Raw genomic sequence first — 20,122 nt, forward strand, 5'->3', positions numbered from 1 at the left:
ACTATGAAATTTTCATGTATTTCTTGCCAGTCCTTGTATTAAGCTAGGAAACCATTGGCATAATTAAACATTCTACAGCATGGACTCTAGAGCCAGACCTCCTGGCTACACTTCATCATGCCAAGTTGTGGAACTGTGATTCTCAAAAGGTTTTGGTCTCAGGGCCTTGCAGATGCCAAAGCCGCCGCCTTGGACCTTCCCATGCCCAGCCAGGGTCAGCCCCACCGTGTTCTTTGACATCACTGCGGACCACGAGCCTTTGGACCACATCTCCTTCAAACAGTTTGCAGAGTTCCAAAAACAGCAGAAAACTGTGCTCTGACCACTGGGGAGAAAGCATGTGGTTATAAAGGCTCCTCCTTTCACAGAATTATTCCGGAATTTATGTACCAGGTTGGTGACTTCACACGCCACAATGGCACAGACAACAAGTCCATCTACAGGGAGAAATTTGATGATGAGAATTTTGTCCTGAAGCACACAGGTCCTGGCATCTTGTCCATGGTAAATGCCGGACCCAACACAAATGGTTCCCAGTTTTTCATCTGCACTGCCAAGACCGAGTGGCTGGACGGCAAGCATGTGGTCTTCAGCCAGGTGAAAGAGCACATGGATGTTGCTGTGACAGCCATGGAGCACTATGGGTCCAGGAATGGCAAAACCAGCAAGAAGATCCTGGCCATTACTGACGGTGGACAACTGTAATACATTTGACTTGTGTTTTATCTGAACCACCAGACCATTCCTTCTGTAGCTCAGGAGAGCACCCCTTCAACCCCATCTGTTTAGAATGTTCTATAATCTTCGTGTTCTCTCTGCAGTTCATTGGGTTCCATGTTTTCCCTACCCCTTCCAAGTCTAGCTGTTTTGCAGAGTTAAGGTTATGATTATGAAGTAAAAACTAAACAACAATAACAAAAACTTTTTGGTCCCAGGATTTCCTTACACCCTTAAAAATGGAATACTCCTGCCCTGACCCATGGGCTCAGTTGGTTGGGCATCGTCACACAAAGCAAAAGGTCACCAGTTTGGTCCCCAGGCAGGGTGCGTGCAGTATGCAACCAACTGGTGTTTCTCTCTCACACTGATGTTGCTCTCCCTCTCTTTGAACCTCACTTCCCTTCTCTCTAAAAAAAAAAAAAAAAAAAAAAAATTAAAAAAATAACCATATTTTCCAAAACAAAAATTTAATAAGAAGGGTGCATTGCTATACATTTTTGCATATCTCTTTTAAAAAGAACACAAATGAATTTTTATATCTGCTTCTACATTCAATCTGTTGCAATACATTGTTTTGATTGAAGTATATAAAGCAAATCCTGTTCTTGAGAAAAAGGGAGGAGTATTTCAATAGCCTTTTCAGATAATTATGGATATTCTTTTCTTAAATTTTTTTATATTTTATCATTTTATTTGGGGACTTAAACACAAAAGAACATTGTATCGTTTAAGTCCAGGTGTGATGGAGGGCTGGCAACATGGCAGTGGTCTTCATAGCTCTCTATCCTCACAGCTGACTCACATGGACTTTAGGGCTCACCGGTGTGCATGGTTCTCCGTGCTCTGGCTATTTTGTTTTTTTTAATAGCACTGCTGTAGCATCATCAACTTCGAATTCTCCAAAGTCTTTTAGACATCGTACTTCAATATATAGGCTTTTGGGAGGTTTCATATCCTGTGTAATACCCAAACCTTCATCTCCTCCCAGTGATCTCATATAAGTAGCAAGGGACTTTTTATAATGATTGAACCATTCCATTTCTTCAGCAGACGTGTGAAATCGTAAAACATTTGGCAAAACGCTGCCATATTCCCACCTCAGTGCTCTAATCCGAAGCAATCGGTCATACAGGTATGCTATAGTGCGGCGTCGGTTTCTTAGCAAAGAACAGTGTCGAAATTTGATGGTTGGTATCAGATCACTTGGTCCACCTGACTTTGCTTCATTCACATCAGACTGGCTTTGTTCATATACATTTTTCATCTCCTCCAGAATCTGCCTGAGTCCATCCTCATTGAATGCCAGCAGCTGCCTTTGGGGTGCGCGCTGCAACTCGCGGACCAACTCCACAGCTCTATTGCAGAACATGGCGGAGGGAACCCAGTCCCGCGGCCTTCTCAACCATCCGCTCTCACGCCAAACGGCGCGGTAGGGCTCACGCCGCAACTCTCAGGTCCTATGGCACCGGCTCCTATGGCTCTTGATTCTCCTCTTCTTAAATTTTTTTTTCATTGATTGATTTATTTGAGAGAGAGAGAAAGAGAGGCTGTTTTATTGTTCCACTTATTTATGGATTAACTGGTTGAGACTTATATGTGCTCTAACTGAAGGTGGAACCCACAACCTTGGCGTATCAGGAAGGTGCTAAAACCAGCTGAGCTCCCCTGCCAGGGCTGGATGTTCTCCTCTGATACTACACCAGACTTGGTAAATAGTAGTTTCTTAACAGTCAGTTGCTATGTAGAATCTGCAATGAAATCTTTGTAGGCTGTTCCATTTGAATCCATTGCTTTTTCTTGCATTTGGAATGGGTCATTTGTTACAATTTTCATATACAATAGAAGAAGTTACTAATGTCATCACCCATCTCAAAAATTTTGAGAATGTCAAGCCCACGGTGACACCTATAAGTTTTTCAAAATTCACAATTTCACCTGAAAGCTCAAATGTTATTACTAACAACAAAAACTGGCGGTTGTTTTCCTTAAAGTGAAGCTCACTTTGTTTATTTTTTAAAGTGTCTGCTTACACACCCAAGCCTGACATCTGGCTCCCCTCACAGCTCCGACAGCCGCCCACGTGTCCTTCCTCAGCCCAGCCCTTGACCTCTGGTTCGCAGCAAAGGCGTCCACGTGTGTTTTCCACTTTATCTTGGGAGATGGTAAAGAGTGCGCTCATGGGTTGAGATTTAATAAAATTAATGTTTCACTGCTTCATCGAGGCCAGTTGTTTTGTTTGTTTTCTTAATCCATGACCATGTGGGCATCGAGAATATGATGACGTCCTGGCCAGGTGGCTCAGTTGGTTGGTGGGTTCAATTCCCAGGCAGATTCAATCCCAGGTGGAAGCACATACAGGAAGCAGCCAATTGATATTTCCCCCTCAGATTAATGTTTCTCTCTTTCTCTCATTGCCCTGGATATGTGCGAAAGCGCCAGTAGTTCTACCTCCATGGCTTTTGTGTTAGTACAAGTGCCAACACAGTGCAAGAGGCAAATACCATCATAGCATTATTACTAAAATAGTTTTGACCTCACTACCCCCCTGAAAGGGTCTTCAGACCCTTTGGGGTTCATGGGCCACACTATCAGAACCATCATCATAGAGTAAGTTACCTAGTGTCTCTGGGTTTCAGTTTCCTTATTTATGAAACAGGATTGATAATGTTAAAGCTATCTCATGGATTGTTGTGAAAACTAAATGACCAGGGACTGTTGTAAAGTATTTACAACAGTCCCTGGTGCATTATGTTATATAACCATTTGCTAATGCTATAATCATATGCCCAATGTCATTAAATGTTCTTCTAAAATAAATTTATTGAGAGTGAGCACTGGCCGGTATGGCTCAGTTGGTTGGAGTGTTGTCCCATGAACCAAAACGTCATAAATTCGATTCCTGGTCAGGGCACATGGCCAGGTTGTGGATTTTTGATCCCGGTAGGGCAAATACGAGAAGGCAGCTAATCAATGTTTCTCTCTCTCTCCCTCCCTCTTTCTCTAAAAGCGATGAAAACATAAATGTCCTCAAGTGAGGATAAAAAATTGTATTGAGCCCTGGCTGGTGTGGCTCAGTGGATTGAGCACTGGCCTGCAAACTGAAGGGTCACCAGTTCAATTCCCAGTGAGGGCACATGCCTGGGTTGTGGGCTGGATCCCCAGTGGGGGGTGCATGAGAGGCAACCACACACTGATGTTTCTCTCCTTTTCTTTCTCCCTCCCTCCTCCTCTCTCTAAAAATAAATACATAAATAAATACATCTTTAAAAAATATTTTTATTGAGAGTATATTATTCCATATTAATGTAAAAATTGTCTGGTATTAAGTTGTTTCCAATTTTTTCAACACCCTCGTACATAAGCTTTTGCTGCTTCTCTGGTTATTTAGGGTAAGTTATATTCTGATAAATGTGTCGTTAGGTGATTCTGTTATCATGCAAACATCACAGAGCACACTTACACACACTTACACACACTTACAGCCCACGACACACCCAGGCTGTACAGAATAGCCTATTGCTCCTAGGCTGCAAGCCAATGCACCATGTTACTGTACAAAACATGGGACTAGATCAAGCACAAGAGAAAATGATGCAGTCTAGAGACTCGGTGACATGTACAAGGCTGCTGCTGGCTCAGGGGCATGCTGTTTTACAGCAAATGTTTTTTTAAGTAGAGAGAATTTGTTCTAAAATAGCAATAATAAATATGGTAAATACATAAATCAGTAACATAGTTGTTTATTATCAAGTATTATGTACTTTACATAATTGTGTGTGATATACTTTTATACAACTGGCAGCATAGTTAGGTTGTTTACACAAGTGTCACCACAAACATGTAATTTGTTGCACTACATTGCAATGACTACATTACAATGTCATAGAGGCTATGGTGTCACTAGGTATTTGGAATTTTCCAGCTCTATTACAATCCCACAGGACCGCCACTGTGTATATGGTCTGTCATTGACAGAAGCATCGTTACGTGGCACCTGACTGTGCATGCGTTTCTTCAAAGCACTGCTGCGAAGTGTGTGGGGAACATCAGAGTGGGAGAGCTGAGAGGTGGGGTCTACCGACTTCAGCAGGGAGCATGTGTTCGGATGGATGCGGTCCAGGGGGCAGCTGCGAGTGTGAAAGGGCGGAGTGTGATGACGATTTCTAAACGGGAAGAGGCCACGGCACTGCCTGAGTCATCCACCTGAACACCGAAGTCACCGGTTGGCATGCTGAGGACCAGAAGACTGGGACACAAGTCCTGTCATTACTTGATGGGCAGGCTCTGCCAGAACACGGTTTTGTTTGGGGAACCGCACCCAGGCCCAGGAAAGCTGAAGTGACTACTACCTTTACAACCAAAACCTATGAAATTCCCAAGCCCTAGATCAGGGGTGTCAAACTCATTTTCACCAGTGGCCACATACGCCTTGTGGTTGCCTTCAAAGGGCTGAATGTAGAGCTCCTTGCCCCTAGTTAAGGAGTAGTTACATTTATACAGTCCTAAAATTACATTCGGCCCTTTGAAGGCAACCACGAGGCTGATGTGGCCACCGGTGAAAATGAGTTCGACACCCGTGCCCTAGATGAAGGGCCATTTCTTGCAAGTAATACTTGATTAGTCTCTCCCAAGATTTAGACACAAGTACCGAAATGGAACTCATCCATATGGTGCAAACACAAAATAGGGTTTCTAGCTTCATTTTGTGGAACCTTATTTATATCCAGGCTCTAAGGTCTACCTTTGGGATACTGCAAATGAAATTCATGGAACACTAGCCCAGGCAGAATAGCTCAGATCTCTGGGGGAAGGAGGGATTTCTCAATATTAACAGTGCTGTAACAAATGGTTTTCTGTATTTAAAAAGGGAGTCCTGGCTGGTGTGGCTCAGCGGATTGAGCACTGGCCTGCGAACTGGGGGTCAGCGGTTCTGTTCTCAATACGGGCACATGCCTGGGGTGTGGGCCAGGTCCCCGACTGGAGGTGTGAGGGAGGCAAACGGTCAATGTTTCTCTCACACAGCAATGTTTCTCTCCCTCTCTTTCTCCCTCCCTTTCCATCTAAAATTAAGTAAATAAAGTATTTTTTAAAAATTGAAATTAGTCATGGCTGGTGTGGCTCAGTGGATTAAGTGTTGGCCTGCATGAGCCAGAGGGTCACTGGTTCGATTCCTGGTCAAGGCACATGCCTGGGTTGTGAGCCAGGTCCTCACTCAGTTCTCTCAAACATCAATGTTTCCCTCTCTCCCTCCATTCCCCTATCTCTAAAAATAAATAAAATCTTTAAAAAATAAAAAAATAAAAATTGAAATTAGATCCCTATCTCAGTGTGGACAAAAATCGATTCTGGATTTATTAGAAATTTCTATGTGAAAGTGTGAGATAATAGAAAACATATACCGTATTTTTCGGACTATAAGATTCACTTCTTTACCACATTTTTTGCTTCAAAAAATTTTCCCCTATTTTCCTCCTCTAAAACCTAGGTGTGTCTGGTGTCCGCACCTAGGTTTTAGAGGAAGAAAACAGGAAAAAAATTTTGAAGCAGAAAATGTGGTAAAAAAAAAAAGTGCATCTTATAGTCCAGAAATATGGTATATTGGTCTCTGCCCCTGGTTCCTAGCACAGAGCTCCTAAAACTTTGTACTTTCCTAAGTGGTGAGAACACTAGGAGCATCTTTTGTTCTAATGTGGCGACTCTGGGCAGGTTCCTGGATGCAGGCTGGTCACCAGAAAGACCAGCAGTGATTCAGAAGCCTGGAATTTCAAGCTCCCCTCACTCCCCTTCTCCAGAGAGGGGAGGGGGACTGGAAACGGTCAATTGATCATGCCTACATGGCAACACCTCCATCGAAACCCGAGAGCCTGGGCTTCAGAGAGCGTCCAGGTTGGTGAACACGTGGAGGTGCTCAGAGTGGCATGCCCAGAGAAGGCATGGACCCTTCACACCCCTTCGTGCCTGGCCTTACACACCTCTCCCCTCTAAATATTCACTGTATCACTTACTACGTCCTTTAATAAAGTAAACATAAGTGCTTCCCTGCTTTGTGAGCTGATCTAGCAAAGTAATCACACCCAAGGGGAAGGAGGTCACAGGAACCTCACATCTGCAGCCATTTGGTCAGAAGCACAGGCGACAACCTGGGCTAGCGAGTGGCATCTGAAAGAGGGATGGGTTGTTTTATGGGACTGCACCTTTAATCCGTGGAATCTGATGCTATCTCGAGGTAAACAGTGTCAGAACTGAAACAAATTCTTGGACATCCAGCTGGTGTCCTAGAACTACTTGGGGTGGAAAAACTCCACACGTCTGATGATCTGACGTGTTAGACGTGAAGTGCTGTATGTGAGCAGTGAAGGAGACTCGCTCGAGAGAAACACAGGAGGGAAGAACTGGGTTCTCCTACTCAGGAAGAAGAAACCTGAGTTTTTGCTTTACAGAAATGCAAAACCATAAAACTTTAAAAAGAAAACAGTATCTTTCTGGCCTCTGGAAGTTTTCTGGACACAAGAATCACTAACCTTGAAAGAAAAGACTAAGAAATTTGACATTAAGAATTTTGTTCACTCAAGTACACCTTTTAAAAAGTGAAAAGACAAATCATAAAGAGGGAACATATTTGCAGTATATATTTATATATATATACATGTATATATATAACCAATAATGATTTAGTATCAAGAATAAAGCACCCCTACAGAACATCAATATAAAGACAACCCAATAAAAAGTGGACAAAAGATATGAAGAGACATTTCACAAAAATAGAAATACAAAGACTTAAACTTAGAAATATATTAAAAGATGATCAATATCACCAGTAAGCAGGGAAATACAATTAAGACCACAATGAGTTACTATTTCACCCTCACTAGATTGGCACAAACTAAGACGATGCCCAGGTCTGGAAAGGATGTGGTCAACAGGAATGCTTATATTGCAGGAGTGCAGACCTGCACAGCCACTTTGAGAAACAACTCAACCTCACCCTGTAAAGTATCCTAAAGAAACTCTCGCACAGGTGTATCAGGAGAGGTGTATGGAAAACTCCACCGTAACCCTGTTGATAATAGAAAAGTAACTGACAGCAATGCAAACGCCCACCGATAAGGAAATAAAGATTGGAGTCTATTCACAGAATGTCATACTACGCAACTGTGAAAAGTGAATAGCTATGTGCAATAATTTTGACAAACCCCAAAGAAAATGTTAAAAAAGCAAGTCCAAAAAGTGTCATAGTATAAAAATATTTTTTTTTATTTTTTATTTACTTATTTTTTAGAGAGGGGAGGGAGGGAGGAAGAAACATCCATGTGCGGTTGCTGGGGGTCGTGGCCTGCAACCCAGGCAAGCATGTGCCCTGACTGGGAATCGAACCTGCGATGCTTTGGTTTGCAGCCCACGCTCAATTCACTGAGCTACACCAGCCAGGGCTAAAAATATTTTTTATAAAGCTCAAAAACAAACAAAACTAAACATGTCCTGGTCAGGAAGCTATGTGTTTATGAGAAAACTGTGAAAGGAAAATACTCAGGATAAGTTATCTTTGAGGTGGCTGTGGAGAAGTGAGTTCAGGGCATAGGTATGTGACCAGGAAATATTCTAGCCCTTAAATTTGAGTGACTTCAGGTATGTTTCTGTTTTTACGCCTCACAGCTTATACATAGGCTAAGTACTTTGTGTCAAATACTACTTACCTCTTTAATATAACAAAGGGGAGGCATTACGTGAATTTTGCATTCTATCCCATACCCTACAAAAATCTTTCCTCTAATTTGGCGCTCCAAGGTTTCACAGACGCCTCTGTCCCAGTCAGGCCTCAAGGACCCCTGATCTTCAGTGTTGACTGCTGCCTACCCGCCGTCTCTCTCCTGAGCTGGTTAGTCCCTCTGGAGTGCCTCTACAGCATCCTGTTCCCACACTGGAAACGTCCCCATCTCTTCCTTCTCGGCTGATGAACAACTTTTCACCATTAGAGGGCTCAAATGCTGCCTCCAGACCCTCCCCAGGGGCAGTGAGGGTTTGGTCCCTTCTCCTCGCTGTTTCCAGGGAGCCCGGCTCATGCCCCCTTGGGTACATGGCAGATGTGTGTAATCACTCATTTACGCACCCGCCCCGCCCCAGACTCTGGGTCCCCGAAGGCCGGTACTGCTATTATTAGGCCCTGATGCCTAGCACAGTGACTCTCAGCAAAGCTACCCTTAGTGCAAGCAAAATAGCCCCATGGCAGGAGAAACGTAAGACTAGGATTTAGAGACCAGGTTTTGAAGGCACAGAGGGCTCAACAGGGAATGCTCTCCTTCATGCCATATACTCCTCTCTCACACTCAAAGCTACCACTATTTGAAGCAAAAAAAAAAAAAAAGTCACCAAGTTTTATTTGGGTTGTAATGGTTACAGACAACATATCTAGCCCTATATCCCACCCCACCCTCTGAAGCCCCCGAGTAGGCTCCGCTACCCTTCCCCTCCAGTCTCATTTCTTGTCCTCCTCCTTCTTGTCCTTCTTGCCGTCCTTGGTGGCCTGCGAGGCCAGGGAGCCCATGGCATTTCGAATGGCCTCATTGTTGGGATCCACACCTGGAAGGTTCTCCAGGACACTCTGAAGGAATTCGGGGTCCTGCATCACGTCATAATCATCCTCCTCCTGAAAAAGGCCAGTGTCAGCTTCGGGCAGGGGTGGGGAGCACACTGCTGCCTGAGCCCCTCTCCCCACCAGTCAGGGGGTGCGGGACTCCTCAGACCGAGGGTAGGAAGGATGATTCAGGAACCACCCGGTGCCTACATATGGTACAGACGCAAACGTTTATTGCTGGCCAGAGGAGACACCTGAGAGCTTTGCTTCCTGAGCGCAAAGGGTAAGATCGGATGCCATCCCGTTCAGACTTCCTGCTGTTGGACATGCACTCCGCCTCCTTTTTCCTAGACCCTCTTTTCACTCTCCTGGGAAGATGATGAAACAGCCTAGCGAACTGTCCAGACTGCTGTCACCAGCAGGAACAGAAAACGACAGAATACTAGGACACTTCTCCAACCCCACCACTGGCATTCTATTGCCTGAGCAAGGTTTACATACGAGAAACACAGATCCATGTGTGCGTTTCCCTGTTTCTCAGAGCCCGTCTATACAGCCCCGGGAGGATGGTCTCAGGCCTCGAGAGCTGAGGATCTGAACACAAGGGGGTCTGAAGCCTGCTGGGGGCAGGAGGTCACCACTGGCCCTCACCTTGGCGGGCTCAGATGTGTCCATGGCTGAACTGGCATCAATGTCGGCTGATTCTGCCTGGCCAAACTCTGAGGAAAAGAAAAGAGCTCAGTCTGTTCAGTTAGTTTCCCCACCCCAAGCCCTCTGCCTAAAAACTACCGCCCAGCCCCTGGCTCACCTGCGCCTTGCAGGGACATCTGCATGGCGTAAGCAATCTGCTCCTCCTCAGTCATACTGCTTAGGTCAGGGAGCCCGGTGCGGCTAAACTCCTGCTGGCTGATGGTCATCTTCAGCAGGGCATCGTCTGAGTCTGGAAAGGGAGGAGAGCGGAAGGGTCGAACTGGTGCCACATTCCACACGGACCCACCCCCAAAGCATTTCCTCAGCCCACATATTCCCATGAGGCCAGGCCCCCACTCCTGTGTCTACACCAGCTTCCATGGAGCATGCTGCAGTCCCGGGACTTCAGATTCCACCTCTTTCACCTTCAGTCCCAGTCGCAGCAATGCCAGCCTCGGCAGCTGAGGCTGCAGCTGCCCGCCGCGCCTCCTCCTCCTGCCGCTGCCGCTGCTCTTCCATAGAAACACGAAGGGCCTGGTGAAGGGCAGAGCAAGGTCAGACGTTTTCCCACCCTCCCTCACTCGTGGGGAAATCAGCTGGGGGGCGCAAAGGAGCACAGGGGCAGTTTCTGGTTTATGCACATGGAGAAGCTGGAGAGGTGATACAGGAAAAAAAGGACTTGGGGGAGAAGCCGGGGGGTTAGTCAGGAGAAGCGAACAAGAGTCTGATTGTGATGCCCCTAGAGATCAGGTAGAATTATGCAGCACAGGGACAAAAGGTGACAGGAGGGGGAGCCCTGGGTAAATGAGTGAGGATGTTTAGAGCTGCCCAGCCCTAAAGAAGCTATGTGGCATGCGGATGTGTCAGTAGAGGGCACAAGAGGACCCTTGGGCTCTACCTGAGGTCAACATTTGCTCACCAGGGCCAGCTCAGGATCAGCACTGGGATCTACTCCAAATTCAAAGTCACTGGCACCAAGACCCAGCATGGCACCGCCTTCTCCAGCCAGAATCGGAGAACTGATGAGGGCATCAGCCAGGCTGGGCCCAGGAGGCACTGTCACCAGATGAGAGCCGGTTCCATCTTTGCCATTCAACGTGTTCACAAACGCCGTCAGCTTTTCTGTGTTCACTTCCTGGGGGAGGGAAGAACACAAGAGACAAGAGACTTGCCTTCCTGCCCCGCTCGCCCCCACTCGCTGCTTTCAGTCCTAGTCTGCGGCTACTCTCCCACGGTGCAGGCCCTCCTCTGGGTAAGCACCGTTGGCAGCTCACCACCAAATCAAGTCAATGCCCCCCAACCAGTCTTTACTCACCTCTTCCCCAAAATTGATAATGTCAACATTTACTTTCTCCTTCTTGAGGCGTTTTGCCAATTTCACCAGCTGGGAAGAAGGGGAGAGAAATGAGCACATTGTTCCATACCATGAGGGGAAGTGACACACCTCACAAAAACATACAGAAATCAGGTGACCACCCCATGGACCCTCATGGAAACAGGAAATTCTGCATACCCACCCCGCCCAAGTGCATGAACCTGTGCCAGGCTCTCCTAAGGCTGGCAGACCCTATTCCCAAATGTGTCCCACCCAGTTTCCCCAACTGTCCCTTGGACTCACGTCCTTCTCATTGTCCTCCACAGGGCTCCCCACAAAGGCAATGATGCGCATCTTGTGATTCTTGCCCTGTCGGTGCTTCAGAGCCAACTTGTAAAGAAAGGGATTTCTCAGAGTCAGCCAGAGAAATCACTGCGCTCTGTCCTCTGTCACTCTGCTTTTGCTTTTTTTTCTTACGGTTTCTGCTTACCTCAAGGCTACCGTCATGCTCACACAAGGCTGAGGCCCTTTGCTTAACCCTTCCCTCCTTGTGATTCACCCCGTCGCATCCCTTCAACTCCTTTCTCTAGGTTATCTCTCTTCCCTCGCTCTGGTTCTAGCTCAAGATTCCACGGAGAAATGAAAAACGTGGAGGCAGAACCTCAGAGCAAGGAGCAACAAGGAAGGGCTCCAGGAGGACTCACATGGGCCACCCGGATGCCGGTGCAGAAGGTGATCTTGCCCTTGGGTTGGACAGTGTGCAGCTTGGAGAGGATGCGGCCCGTGTCAGGGGTGAGCGTGGTCAGCACTTCACAGTCACTGGAACGTGGGGAAAGCATTTCCACGATTTCAGGTCAAGACAGTGTCTCTAAACTATCTCTGACTCACCTTTTCTTTAGAGAACTGGGAAATAACTAATCTCTATTTTTCTTTTTCTTTTCCTTTTTTTTAAAGATTTTATTTATTTATTTTTAGAGAGGGAAGGGAGGGAGATAGAGAGAGAGAGAGAAACATCAATGTGCGGTTGCTGGGGGTCATGGCCTGCAACCCAGGCATGTACCCTGACTGGGAATCGAACCTGTGACACTTTGGTTCGCAGCCCGCACTCAATCCACTGAGCTACGCCAGCCAGGCCTATTTTTCTTAATCAAACATCTAAAAGTTCTCATGACAAGGAATAACAACTGTAATTTGCTGAGATGTGGATGTTAACTAAACTTACTGTAGTAATCGTTTCACAATACAGCTGACCCTTCAACAAAGCTGGCATTAGGGGTGCCGTCGAAAATCCACGCATAACCTTTGACTCTCCCAAAACTTAACTAGTCCCTCGGTATCCAGCAGGGATTGGTCCAGGACACCCCACAGATATCAAAATCTGCAGATGCTCAAGTCCCTTCTGTAAAATGGCATGGAAAATGCATACAGTTGGCCCTCCACATCCGAGATTTCAAACTGCGATCAAAAATACTGGTTTTGATCCACAATTGGCTGAGTCAGTGGATACAAAAGCCGGGGACACACAAAGCCAACTGTACATTTATTTTTTAAAAATCTGCACATAAGTGGACCTGTGCAGTTCAAAACCATATTGTTCAAGGGTCAACAGTATATACATTTATCAAATCATTATGTGGTACACCTTCAACTTATGCAATGTTATATATAGAGTATACCTAAATAAAACTGGAAAAATATCTAGTGCTTAGTAGATGTGAAGCACAGAAAATTAGTCGCTGATTTTGTAAAAACTTGCCCTTTTCCTCCCAGTGTTTCCCCCTTACTCCTCTCAGGCTATCGCTGGCAGGCTGAGAACCCTCCACCACAGCTGGTGCTCCTGTGTCCCCTCCCATTTCTAGACTCATTTTCCAACAACCACAGGTACACTGGGTGGGCGGTCACTCATTTGAGGATTGTCGATTCCCGCAGCAAGTCACTTCTGGGGCAACAGGATGTGTGAAAAACACCTTGGGGCTCCGACCCAAAATCACTTTTCACTGACTTTAAAATATACTGTGGTCCTGGCTGGTGTGGTTAGTGGACTGAGTGCTGGCCTGCGAACCAAAGGGTTGCCGGTTTGGTTCCCAGTCAGGGCTCATGCCTGGGTTGTGGGCCAGGTCCCCAGTGGGGGGCGCATGAGAGGCAGCCGCGCACTGATGTTTCTCTCCCTCTCTGTCTCTCTCCCTTCCCCTCTCTTTAAAAAATCAATAAATAAAATCTTTAAAAAATAATAACTAAACTAAACTAAAATAAACTATGAAATTTTACCCCAGGAAACTGAGCTTCAAAACTGTATTAAATTCAAGTCAGTATTGCCCTGACCAGTGTGGCTCAGTGGACTGAGCACTGTCCTGCAAAGTGAAAGGTCATCGGTTTGATTCCCAGTCAGAGCACAGGCCTGGGTTGCAGGCCAGGCTCCCAGTTGGTCGGGGCATGTACCAGAGGTTTGATGTTTCTCTCCCTCTCTTTCTCCCTCCCTTCCCCCTGTCTAGAAATAAATAAATAAAATCTCTTTTTTTAAAAAAAGAAGAAATTTTCAGGTTAACATTAAAAACAAGTTACTACTTATATTTACGCTAACCAGTGAAGAAGGTAGTCTAGAAAGGTGATGGGCTAAAGCAGCCTCACAAAACCTATAAAAGAAAGGTTAGCAACCTGGACACCACAGCGGGTGACATGTGGGAAATCCCCACCCTCCTGCCAACCCCCCTTGTCCCCTGTGCCACGTACTTGGCCAGTGTGATGAGGCCCACGTTGTTCTCAGGGTTGCTGCGGGTCTTGGAGTGACATACTATGTTGACAGCGTCCTGTTGGGCCTGCAGCCGGGTGGGTAAGAAGTCCCCATTCCGCATATACTCGCTGTTGTCCACGCTGTCAGATCAGGAAGGAAGAAGAGAAAGACACATTGCGTAGGCTCGCAGGCACCTCTCCAGTTCCAGGGAGCTCCACCTCCTCCAACACCTCTCCTGCGAGAGGCATCGAGGGGGATAGCTGTGCCTCTCAGTCTTTGTGGAACTCAGAGTCACCTGTGGCTTTTTCTTTTAAATATACAGATGACTGAGCCTTAACCCAGACTTACTAACTCAAAATGACCAAAGGAAGGAAAAAATTTTAAGTCTCCACAAGTGATTCTGATAAGCACCGAAGGTTGCAACCTACTGATGTGCCACAACCACCTTTTTATAAGGTGCATTTAAGTGTTGTAAGTGCTATTGCCACGGATGAACACTCTAAGCCTGCCATTAAAATGGGAGCATTCCAAGGGTACGAAATGAAGAAGGCAACTTAAAAATGCTTATAAAATAATCAAGCTGGCAGCCCTGAGTGCAGGAAAAGTACAATGCAGTCATCTGGTTAAATGTGTAACAGCTGGATTCAACTGCAAAAACGAAGTTTCATGGTTTTGGGGTCTCACCTCTTCTGTCCCAGCAACTTTCCATAATCTACAAGAATCCAGATCACGTGAACTACAAGATCCAGCTTCCCAGAGACCAAAAGAAGGCAGGTAAGGGAAGCATTTATACAGCCCATGAACACAATCAATTCTTGATGATCAAGGTCCCTCAGAACTCTAAATCAACAATTCTGTGCTAATAAAGAAAACCATGGCCTAGGTAAGACACCTCATTTCTGTTTGCAAGCAAAATATGGGCTAGCAAGGCAATTTAGTATCCTTTGTGTGGTAATAAATACAAACCAAAAATTACTAAGAGAGGTAATGAAGTAGCTACTGAAAGGTAAGTAGAACAGGGGGTGAAGGGCAGTGTTCTTCAGGCTCAGGTTCAAATCTCCATGCTGCTACTTGGTAATTCTATGACTCTGAGGAAGTCATTTAATGTCGCTAAGGTCCACTTATCTGTTGGGGACTGCCCTGCCTGGTCTCAGGACGCTAAACCCCCCCCCCCCCCAATGACTTAGGCTGAGTGAAAGACCTCTGGACCAGAAGCCACTAAGAAGACAAAACTTATTTCCCTGGCATGATCGGCAGTCAATGACAGGTAACAATTCTCTAAGAGAATGAATCACGTGGGAATGCCCTAAGGGAAGAGACTGGGGCTGTGGAAATGAAGGGGTGATCGACATCAACCCCTGCCCCCTCAGCTTTGTCAAAGCCTGAGTCCTTGTGAGAAATCCAAGTCTCCTGGCTGCCTCTGTCTCCTGCCCTTCTCAGGCCTGCAGAAATTAGCAGGGGCGGTGCAGCCCAGACCAGAAACAATGGACCCCAGGGGTAATCAGGCCTGGGACATAGAATATGCAAGATTCTGTGAGATCTGTTTGCTGGAGGATGTTATTAGATTAGAATTTGAAGGCACAGACAGGAAACCAAAACTGCCCTTTGAGCCCTGTTAGATAAAACTCCAATCTCTGCCCAGAATCACAGCAGGGGTTCTGTCTGCACCTTTGTAAGTCACCTACTTCTTTTGATCTTTTCTGCCAGACTGTGAATCCACAAACTAAGTCTGTATTCTCAATAAAAATCTGTTTGGGAATAGATACGGCACACTCTCCACTAGAGAGAGTGGCCCTTCTGTCCCTATTTCCCCACAGGACCTGGTTGTCTCTGTGTGTGTTTTTTCTCGTGTTTCGACGAGCATCTGCAGCCGAGATGGATACTGCTGGCCAGTATCATCCACACTTATCTCATCTATAAAATGAGTTTTATTGTACCAATCCCACAGGATCGCTATGAGAATTAAACGCACAGAAAGTACCCAGCACAGTGCCTAACAGTAAGCATGAAACACAGGCTAGTTGTTATCATGGGAACTCAGTCTATGTAAAGGAGGGCTCAACCACGGACTGACTCTATTGACCACGCATTGTTATTCTTTTTTCCCTCCAATACACTGCTTCTTGTTATCCCCCCAGCAGGCAAGTAACTGTCTCTCTAGCTTACAATGATGAGTCCAAACATAAAAAAAACAGTGGAGGCTCTGAGGGTCATCCAGATGGAACAGCTACTAAGCACAGCAAAACCTTGGTTCTCAAATGTCTCCATCTTGAACAATTCAGCTTTTGACCAAGTTATTTACAGAAAAAGGTCTCGGCTGTCAAACAAAACTTTGATTCTCAACCTGCCAACGTTCATGCCGATACCTGAATGATCAGTCACACATCTCTCAGGCGACAAAGGACATTTGGCTTTCGAACAAATCGCTTCTCGAACAGCCTTCCAGAATGAATTAAGTCTGAGAACCAAGGCTCCACCGTATAAGGATGGTGGGCAAGACCAGCAAGTGGGTGAGGACTGGAAGAAGGGTGTCAAAGTGAGAAAAGGGGGCCTGGAAGACCGTGGAGAACACGGCAGTAGTCACCACACTGTCGTGCGTCAGAACCCTGGGCAGGGGGAGGGCGGCAGTGGTGGCGTTAAAAACACAGACGCCTCACCGCCTATGCATGCATTCCCAAAAGCCACATTGCTTAGTTTTCCCAATAGTGAACTTTATATGAATGGAATAACATGTGTTCCTTGTGACTATTTTTGCTCAACAGTATAATTTTTCCCAGCAAAAATCCTTATCAAAATAAGGGCTTATGCTATTATCCAGTTATTCCATAAAAGTCTTCATTAAAAAGACTACACATGCCTGAACTTCCCTGGCTGGCAGTCTGACTCAGCAGATTGAGAACAGAGTCAAACAGTGGTAATTTTTAATAAACTCCTCCAGAGAATCTAAGGGAAGCAACGCACGAGGCCCCACAGAGAAAAAGCAGTGGCTCTCATCATTATTCTGTGCCTGAGCTATTACAATAGGTCACCAATATGTCTCTCTGGACCAAATATTTTCTCCTCTACCAAGGCAGATCATTATTTTTTTAAAGATTTTATTTATTTATTTTTAGACAGAGGGGAAGGGAGGGAGAAAGAGAGGGAGAGAAACATCAATGTGGGGTTGCCACTCGCACACCCACTACTGGGGACCTGGCCTACAACCCATGTGCCCTGACTGGGAATCGAACCAGCAACCGCTTGGTTCGCAGGCCAGCACTCAATCCACTGAGCCACACCAGTCAGGGCTCTTATTATTAAATGCCATTTTGTATCAAGCTCTGCCTCTGCCATCTCAGAACTTTTCAATGGTCCTCTATTGACGGGTACAGGACAGAGTTCAGTCACCGCCAGTGTGACATTTGTGGTCTTCTACCTGGCTCCATCTACCTTAAAAAAAAAAGGAACTACCTTAAACTAACAACCTTAAAATAAAGTCACACTAGTCAAATCTCTAATCCCTAAGCATGCCTTGGGCATTTACATCTCAGCAGTTTTATGCCCTTCCCCCAACTAGAAAGGCTTCTTCTTCTCAACATTTGTCTAAGTCCCTTTAGGGCGGGCCCTTCTTAAGTTCTTTCTTGAGGACTCCTCAAGCACCATGGCAACTCATAGGGTATAGAGCTGTACTATTTACAGAGAACTGCCACCTACCCTTTGCCTAACTGCTACAGGGAGAGTGGATGTTAGTATTACTCCCATTTTACAGACAGACTGACTACATTCTCATGAGCACCCAACTGGAATATAACAAAATACAACAAGAACAACCAAACCCAATCCTCGGTCCACTCTAACATGCTCTCTCCCAGAGGTTGCCAGATGTAGCAAACAAAAATACACAACTCCTAGTTAAATTTGAATTTCAGGTAAGTATCAAGTAACTCTTTAGTGTAAGTTTGTTCCACACAATACTTGGGGCATACTTATACCCACTTTCTATATTGAAAAGTATCATTGATAAGAAACTTATGTTTAACTGGGTATCCTCTGTTTTATCTGGCAATGCTATGCCCATACATAGAAGGAACTCCTGAAACCTTGCAAAGGTCTGTGTCCTCAGCTTCTAACCCAACTCAGCACACTCTCAGCCCAAGTCTGAGACCCATGGAGAGAGCTGGCTCGCCTTTGTGTCAGGTGGCCCTGGGTTTAAAATCTTGGCTTCACCACTTGTAATCAGCTGTGTGACTTCGGGTAAGTCAATTAAAATTGCTGCGACCGCGTATCCTCATCTACAGACTTAAGGGGTTGTGAGGTTTAAGTGAGATAAAGTAAATTAATGCCTGCCACGTAGAAAGCACCCTATATACAGCACCTCTGAAGATGACACAGGAGTGAGAGACACGTGAATGGACCGGGGAAGGGATTTATAGTCTCTCTTCTTCACATGTATTATGTTGAGGAGGGCAGAAGACTATCACGATGACTCCAAGAAACGGGACTCGGGCTAGAGACAGACCTGGGCTGGTTTAGAGAAGACGACGCTGGAACGGAGAAAAGCACCAGGGACGGCCGGTCAATGACTCTCCGCGGGGCGAGGGTTAACATGGGTTACCCCGGGCCTGTGCTCTCCCGGGCCTCGGGATGATGACTCAGGGAGTCGATGGGGCGCCTTCCCTACCGGCCCAAGGCCGCGTCTCGCCCATCAGACTCCCGCCGCAACCCCAGGCCCACTCAGTCTCCGCGCGACACGCTCCCCGGATCCAGTCCCGCCCCTCACGAGGCCCCGAAGTAGTTCCTCACCAAACCATAGTGCTTTCCAGGACCATCTTGCCACCGTCCTCCCTCCCAAACCGGTTCTCACGGACCTCTTAACAACAACTCCTCCAATTGGCCCAGCGCTCCGCACCAATCATAGACCTCGGCTTGGCCAGCTGGTTCCGCCTCGTCCCGCACTGCGTTCTGGGAGTTGTAGGCGCTACCAAAACGAAAGAGACGTGCGAGGGCGAAGTGACCGAAGTGACACAAAAATCTTATTGGCATCATTCAAGTTCTCTGGTGGAGTTCCCTGCTGGCGGGATCGAAGAGAAGCTGTGGAGGGACCCTTGAAAGTGCTGTGGATGTGTGGACTCCAGAGCCCTCATTTTCAATAAGTGATAGGATCGCTTTTTTCCAGCTCCCACTGTTCTCCATAGCACTGTCTTCATCTAACTACTAACTGCTAAGCCCGTATCCCTCAGTATTGCTTTGATTTGTGCGTCTTTCCCATTTAATTAGGGCAGGAAACATGTCAATTGTTGCAATCCCTGAGCCCAGTACAGAGCCTGACACATGGTAGGAGCCCCCCAAGAGTTTGACAAATCAATAATTTTACCTGATCTCCCAAAGAATAGGAGACAAAACCAGTAAGCCATTTTGGTTTGTTAATCAAGAGTAACATTTTAAAATGCTTTGGAGTATCTTCCACTACACACATACACGAGTAAAACTGTCTTGGAGTGAACGGGGAGAGGAGGAAGGGACCAAGCATGGCAACTGAGCACCAAACCTGGAGACGGGGGAGAGGAGTGTTGTAGACATGGCCTAGATGTTAGTCAAGTTTCAATGGGTATATTTGAACGTTATTGGTAATAATCACAGGTTGTATGAGAGTAAAATCTCCGTATCAGTAGAGGGTGGGAAAGGTCACTATAACCTAGACAGGAAAGGGGGAAAAAAAAAAAACAACAGAAAAACAGTGCTGAGTTCAAACATAAACAAAATATTTTAAAAAGATAATTATATATATATTTTTAAATACAGACACACCAAACTAAATGACAAAAGGTAAAAATAAAGGGAGAGAAAAAACAATATATCAGGTAGTAGTAATAAAAGAAAGCATGTGTAGCTATATTAATATTGTATAAAATAGAAACAAGCACAAACAGCTGAAATCAGATCAAGAGTCAAAATATTTCATAAAATATAAAATTCATCAACAGCCCTGGCCAGGTGCCTCAGCTGGGTGGAGCGCCCTCCTGTACACCAAAAGGTTACGGATTCCATTCCTGGTCAGGGAACCTACCTAGAGGACACGTGCGGGAGGCAGCAGATCGGTGTTTCTCTCTGT

The 20,122-nt window shown here is 45.9% G+C and overlaps 2 protein-coding genes and 1 pseudogene across 5 annotated transcripts; 1 reads left to right on the forward strand and 2 right to left on the reverse strand.

Annotated features, from left to right (window-relative positions):
* Positions 1–172: 172 nt before the first annotated feature.
* LOC123804608 lies at positions 173–705 on the forward strand (annotated as a pseudogene).
* An 862-nt stretch (positions 706–1,567) lies between these two features.
* LOC123804609 (DNA replication complex GINS protein PSF1-like) lies at positions 1,568–2,089 on the reverse strand. The gene has a single exon (XM_045816968.1). It carries the CDS (start codon positions 2,087–2,089, stop codon positions 1,568–1,570), a length of 522 nt encoding a protein of 173 aa, XP_045672924.1.
* A 6,973-nt stretch (positions 2,090–9,062) lies between these two features.
* On the reverse strand, positions 9,063–18,911 carry PSMD4 (proteasome 26S subunit ubiquitin receptor, non-ATPase 4). Of its 4 annotated transcripts, none has more exons than XM_045816422.1 (10): positions 18,814–18,911; positions 14,031–14,171; positions 12,005–12,119; positions 11,604–11,690; positions 11,301–11,369; positions 10,905–11,120; positions 10,411–10,519; positions 10,104–10,235; positions 9,947–10,014; positions 9,063–9,367 (listed from the first exon to the last, which is right to left on the reverse strand). In XM_045816422.1, the coding sequence occupies exons 1-10, from the start codon at positions 18,837–18,839 to the stop codon at positions 9,197–9,199; spliced, it is 1,134 nt and encodes a 377-aa protein (XP_045672378.1). In that variant the 5' UTR covers positions 18,840–18,911; the 3' UTR covers positions 9,063–9,196. The 4 variants fall into 4 exon arrangements, with proteins under 4 accessions (XP_045672378.1, XP_045672377.1, XP_045672374.1 ...); XM_045816421.1 differs by having other exon boundaries at positions 10,402–10,519; XM_045816418.1 differs by lacking the exon at positions 18,814–18,911 and adding an exon at positions 18,530–18,793 and having other exon boundaries at positions 10,402–10,519.
* Positions 18,912–20,122: the final 1,211 nt, after the last annotated feature.

Source organism: Phyllostomus hastatus, unplaced genomic scaffold (genome assembly GCF_019186645.2).
Source record: "Phyllostomus hastatus isolate PE091 unplaced genomic scaffold, TTU_PhHast_1.1 phas_scaffold_216, whole genome shotgun sequence".
Classification (NCBI taxonomy): domain Eukaryota; kingdom Metazoa; phylum Chordata; class Mammalia; order Chiroptera; family Phyllostomidae; genus Phyllostomus; species Phyllostomus hastatus.

Bases quoted from the DNA above. Each gene is read 5' to 3' on its own strand.
- PSMD4 (XM_045816418.1), bottom strand. From the start codon at position 18,618: ATGTTAACCCTCGCCCCGCGGAGAGTCATTGACCGGCCGTCCCTGGTG. The intron at 14,172-18,529 runs GTCTGTCTCTAG...CTGATCTGACAG, and splicing joins TCTTCTCTAAACCAGCCCAG to CGTGGACAACAGCGAGTATA. The intron at 10,520-10,904 runs GTGAGCAAATGT...GCCCTTCACCAG, and splicing joins CTGATCCTGAGCTGGCCCTG to GCCCTTCGTGTTTCTATGGA.
- LOC123804609 (XM_045816968.1), bottom strand. From the start codon at position 2,089: ATGTTCTGCAATAGAGCTGTGGAGTTGGTCCGCGAGTTGCAGCGCGCA.